Here is a 5,782-nt window from a genome sequence, read left to right as displayed (position 1 = left end):
AAAAAAAAAAAAAAAAAAAAAAGGTTTAGCTAGAGAGCATTTGTGTTAATATGCATGCCAAAATCAACCCATTTTAGAGTGAACGTCATGATATCAATCATCTAATGATGTGAAAGCTTGGGTCAGGACTTTGTAAAATGTGTGTATTTTATTTTTATCTTTTTTTAATGATAACTGCTATTGTATGTATGTATGTACAGTATGTATGTATGTACGTACGTGTGTGTGTGTGTGTGTATTAAACTGTATGTTAATTTCATACTTAGTTTTACGATTGACTGTAATTTCATTTTGAGTTGACAAAAAGGAAATATGTTTTAAATTATGGACATTTAAGATATGCTACTTGTATGTGTACATTTTGAAAAAAAAATTGTGTTATGATTTAAATTCATATAATTGGAGAGTAGTGATGATAATTGAATATAATATGATAACAATAATGATAATGATTGTAAAAGCTGTAATTAAAAAAAAACATACCTGTAAACACGTTGCTGGTGGAGTTATTTCACATTTTCTCATCTCACCAAGAGGAGATCTTTTTCAATTTTGATATGGTCCTACACATCAACACGCACACACACACACACACACACACACACACACACACACGAAGATGGGAGTGCTAAATGCCATTACAATTTTGAAAAATCAGAAATGCAATTTTAAAAAGTTCTACTATTCTGCTCTGATCACCTTTGGATTGGAGACAGGTATACTGTCAATAAATCACAATGGTCAAACAGGATTCATTAAATGACTTAAAAAGTTTTAAAGCTATCAGCACGTCTCAGCGAAGCTGCATCAAAGCTGTTTTCGCTTGATGCTGAAGAAGCGATTGGTAAAGGTAATTGTTTCTTCCTCTTTGCTTCCCGTCACATATTTTGATTCAAGGGCTCCTTTATTCAGTCTTTATAACTCACCTGAACATACAGTCACAAATAATGGGATCATAAGATCAAGTGTCTTGAGTTTCACTTTGCAGAAAGGAGCCAGATATGTTCTTTGCAAGATTTATCAAACCGCTAATGACAGCAGCACCACCGATCCCCAAACTCAAAGGTACCGTACTTGTTCCATATCTCTTTTTCCAACTTCATCAGAATGTCAAATAAATAGACACTGCAGACATCTTTACGGAAGCATTTTAATCAACTCTCAGATGACATCAACATTGGATTTTTTCTTATTGTGGAGATTACCATATGCACTATTTCTTTTATTATACATGCAGGCAATGGAAGCCCTGTATGGCAACATCTATTCATCCATTTGTCTTGAGTAGTGTTTCATCCAATTCATGGTTGTGTGGTTTTAGAGACAATTCCGGCCGACTGAAGGTGACGATTAAGAGGCAAAAACAAACCGTCACACATTCACATTCACAAATGAAACTCAAATGCACAGGGAAAACATACAAACTCACCACGGAAAGGCCTCCGAGCCCAACCAGGACTCGAAACCAGGGACAGTCACACTGTGAGGTGACAATGCTGTCCATTACTCCACTGTAAGCCCCACTTTTCTTTTCCAACATATCAGCAAATCAATCTTTATTTTTAGTGCACTTGACATACAGTAAAATGCAGCGCAAAGTGTTAAAAACAGGGGCCGGTTTTTCGCATACAGCCATTCGTCCTAATTTACATAAAGATAAACAAAAGGCTAGAAATTAAAAACCTTACAAAATATTGTCTAAGTCATCTCAAGAGACTAGCTGTCAAATCATATTAGTAAACTGATGAAATGATATATGTGCACATATATCTATCATAGACATTTGTGACCATAAAAATACTCTCTTTTCTAAAACTAAAAAAACAGTAGATTAATCTTCTTATTGACCTCATAGAGCATATCACTACTACACTACCAATTTGTTGTTCCTAATATGAAACTTTATGAAGACAATACCCATAAAATCAGCGTATCTACAGAAGGTTTGCTCCGTTACTGTCTATTCTAATACCTGGGCATCCTCTTCTAATTACAAACATACACAACATGATTTTACTCGGTGGACACATGGAGGCGAGCCAGCACAGGAGGAGGAAACCCCAGAGCTTTTCTGGCTTGGCTGAGGGTTATAAATAGTACAGGTGTTAGTTCAACCCAAACAGGTAATGAATGAGCAGAGGAGACTTGTTTAGATTTTTTTTAATGGGAGTTTTAGATTTATTTTTAGCAACACAGTTGATCTTGAATGCAAATGCACGAGCAAATGTTCATTTAATTTAATGACACGTGTAAGCAAAACCAGGTTGCATATACTATGTCAATTGCATGATATTAGTGATATGATGGATAGTGTGTATATCGTACAAAAAAAACCCTACAACAACAAAGTCCCATGCCCAGACATGAAGAGGGTGTGTGGTGGTGTTTTCTCCACTCCTCCGCCCTCTGACAGGGGCCTCGCGGTGCTTTAAACAGGAAAACAAAACATAAACATGAAAGAGTATTTTTCTGTAGAAGAAACGTTTGTGCTGCTTATGTATGTGTGTCGTTCAACTTTCAGCCTGGGGAACACAACACAAGAATATATGAACTATTAAATGTTGATTTGTCCTCGCAATATGTATATTATTCATTTATTCGGTGGAAATATAGCATAAACTCTCATTTCATCTTATTCAAAGACATTTACTTAGAAATAGCTATTTTAACTGTAGAATAATGGACTCTGGCAATTAAAAACTCATGTTGTAAGCTTGACTTTCAGTAATAACATTTTATAAATTAATTCATTGTGCAATATTCTATTTGGTGCTTTCTTATTGCGTTTAATTTGGATTGTAATCTTAGTTTTACTGATCGGTTCGGAGCCAAACAACACATCTAAACGCATTTTTTACACCCGATTATGACTGATGGAATTAGTGTGATTTGATTTCTTGGTTATTGCATTACAATGACCTCAGTGGTGATGCAGATCAAAGGGAAACCGTGCCGGTGATGCACAACATTTCTTCACTGGTGCAGTTTACGGTCTGACGCGTTTCCTCGCGACTGTGGCAATCCACACAGCTGCAGTCCAGTAAACACTTGTCCCGCATGTAAATCAGTTTCTCCCACTCTTTCCACTGATCCCCTCTTTCTCACACACACACACACGCTTCAAAATAATATAAACACAGTAAAACTCAAAACACTCTTAGTCACTGCCACTTGTACACGTTTGCTGTAATTTCTCCAGTGGATGACGCAGTTCTCGTTACATCTTCTTGCAGTGGAGAAATGTGTATTTGTTTCAAGTGGAAGTCTGAATGGGAAATAGCCGCCTGGATTACAGTAAGTGTTTTGTTCAGTATGACAATGCATACTGAACATTTCATTGAGGTTTCATTAAAGTGTGTCAGTGGACTCTTCCTTGAGAGATCAAGATAATTAATGAACACGGGGTCAAAGTGTTTTTGGTTTTTTTTGCATGAACTATACAGATGAAGATTAAAGTAAGAAATCCTGTACGTATTGCACTAAAACTGTAAAAACAATCAGAGTGCTTCTACTTAAAAAATCAATTGTTGCCTTATAAATGTGAATGCGTTCAACTTCAAGAAAACTATTATCAAGTCAAAAAGGTCATTTATATGAGCTGCTTGATTGTTTATTTAACATGATTCACCACAGTTACAGACTGTAACCTTGATTTGTTTGGAGGGAAGCCCATCCTGCCGGAACCTGAATTGATAATCATTCATTCTTTGAACTTGATAATTAGTGTTAAAATATTTTCCATTCAACATTCGAATAAACTTGTTTTGGTTTTGTCAATGGAACTTACCAATATGTACTATCGAAAGCCACAAAATCCATGATTAATTGTTGTTTGACCTAAAACAACTATAACAGATCATACATTTGATAGAACTGTGTCTTGCCACTTTTGATTATACAGTCCTTTAACTCGTGTTTTCAAGTAAAATTGAAAAGTATGTTTAAAATGATCACTTTTTCCAGTTACGCCAACTCAATTCCATCCATCTTCTCGACAGCTTGTTTCAACTTACAGTCCCAGACTGGCTTTATCAGAGTATAACCTAACATTTAAAATGGTGGAAGTCCAAATAGGACATCATTATTGACTGTGTCACTACATGTATAATTAAAAAGGAATATATGCACTATTTTCCTGCTTTATATCAAACAACTGTAATATCACGTATCTTGTGATTTACATGATGGATTATTATTATCATTACATATTGCATCCATTCCATCCAGTCTTAAAGACCACCATTATACGCGCTCAAAGAAACATTTGCAAGGACAATCAATATTAATTCTTATCAGTGTGAAATTAGGTGGGTGTCAGTTTTTACATTTTCCCTGTGCTTTTAGGCCCTGACGAGTTTTAACCCTACCTGAACCCGTGGGAGTCTGAAAACACAACTTTACAAGCACCTCTGACTGTAAACACCAGGCTAACCCACACATAGTGTGAGAAGACAGGTCTTCCTCTTCATCCAATGACAGTTTAATAATGTACAAATGTCTGACTCATCCTCACTCTCAAGAAGAAGAAGAACCTCCTTCTCCTAACTCCTTTATAAGCACTCCAAACTTGCTCCGAGTCAAAAAGTTGCTCCACTAAGCTGTATAGTTCTAATTTATTTGATTTTATTTATTTGTATTTATTTTTTTAAATATATTTCCGTGTAACATTTCTTTAAAGTATTTTGCCCAAATGTTTTTGATTGCAAACAACCATTTTTCTTTATTTTTCATAATCATTCCGTTTCCTTTCTCACTGTCATTTTATCTCCCTGACTCCAATCCTCTGTTTTCCTTCAGTAGTGCAGTCAGAGAAGGACATCTCTACACAGGTATTTCAAATACCGTTCACTTCAGTTTTTGCGCCGACTTTGTTCTGCCATCCTAATTTGTTCCCTTTCACGCAGATAACCACAGACGTGGGATGTACATGCAGATTTCTCAGGATGGGAGAGTCTCCGGCAGCGATGCACAGACGCCGTACAGTGAGTATAAGATTGAATAAACCAGCAGCAGATCCAGATTAGCAGGAGATGTAAAGAGGACATGCATTTATCCATGTTTCTGTGTTTCCAGGTGTGTTGCAGCTGAAGTCTGTTCAACCAGGACATGTCGTCATCAAGGGACAGTCATCGTCCCTCTTTCTGTGTGTCGATGGCAGAGGTCACCTGAGAGGCCAGGTAAGTTCAAGGAGAACTTCAAACATTTGTGTTTTGTCCTCTGGGAGTTTATGAAGGCTTCTAATTCCAGAGCCACTACTCAGAGACTGACTGCACCTTCAGAGAACTGCTGCTGGCTGATGGCTACACCCGTTTCATCTCCTCACACTACGGCTTCCCCATCTCCCTGGCTTCCAGACACTCTCCTGATCAGCCCTCGGTCCCTTTCACGCGCTTCCTGCCGCTGAGAAATACTGTGACAGCGGAGACGGTCTCCGTGCTGCCACCAAACAGCCACAGAAATTTCAACGTGGACTCTGACGACCTTCTCGGGATGGGTCTCCAGTCTGTGGTCAGTCCTCATTTCTCCGCAGAAAAGTGACAGCAGGAGTCAGAATGGATCTCAAACTGTATGTGTGACTTTATATTTATAGGTTGAGCCTGTGTGTTGACATTTTCTTGTAGGGTCACTTGCACTTTTTTGGTTCTCACCATGTTTCTATGAGTGTGTATTGATGTAAATTATTTATTTATTATATTTTTTCAAGCTGTTATTTAAAGATGGGCCACCTTTTTTGTTTTGTTTTGAATAATAATTTATCTGCGAACCATGTTGATCATGTTGA

The 5,782-nt window shown here is 37.2% G+C and overlaps 1 protein-coding gene across 1 annotated transcript; it reads left to right on the top strand.

Annotated features, from left to right (window-relative positions):
- Positions 1 to 4,690: 4,690 nt before the first annotated feature.
- Positions 4,691 to 5,538, top strand: fgf21 (fibroblast growth factor 21; the record flags this gene model as incomplete). Its single annotated transcript, XM_080484973.1, has 4 exons — positions 4,691 to 4,829; positions 4,905 to 4,982; positions 5,074 to 5,177; positions 5,248 to 5,538. The coding sequence occupies 4 exons, from the start codon at positions 4,691 to 4,693 to the stop codon at positions 5,536 to 5,538; spliced, it is 612 nt and encodes a 203-aa protein (XP_080341099.1).
- Positions 5,539 to 5,782: the final 244 nt, after the last annotated feature.

The sequence above is a fragment of the Lipophrys pholis genome, assembly GCF_963383615.2.
Source record: "Lipophrys pholis genome assembly, chromosome: 1".
Lineage (NCBI taxonomy): Eukaryota > Metazoa > Chordata > Actinopteri > Blenniiformes > Blenniidae > Lipophrys > Lipophrys pholis.
The sequence above is the reverse complement of the archived record's forward strand: the minus strand, read 5'-3'. Positions and strand labels throughout refer to the sequence as shown.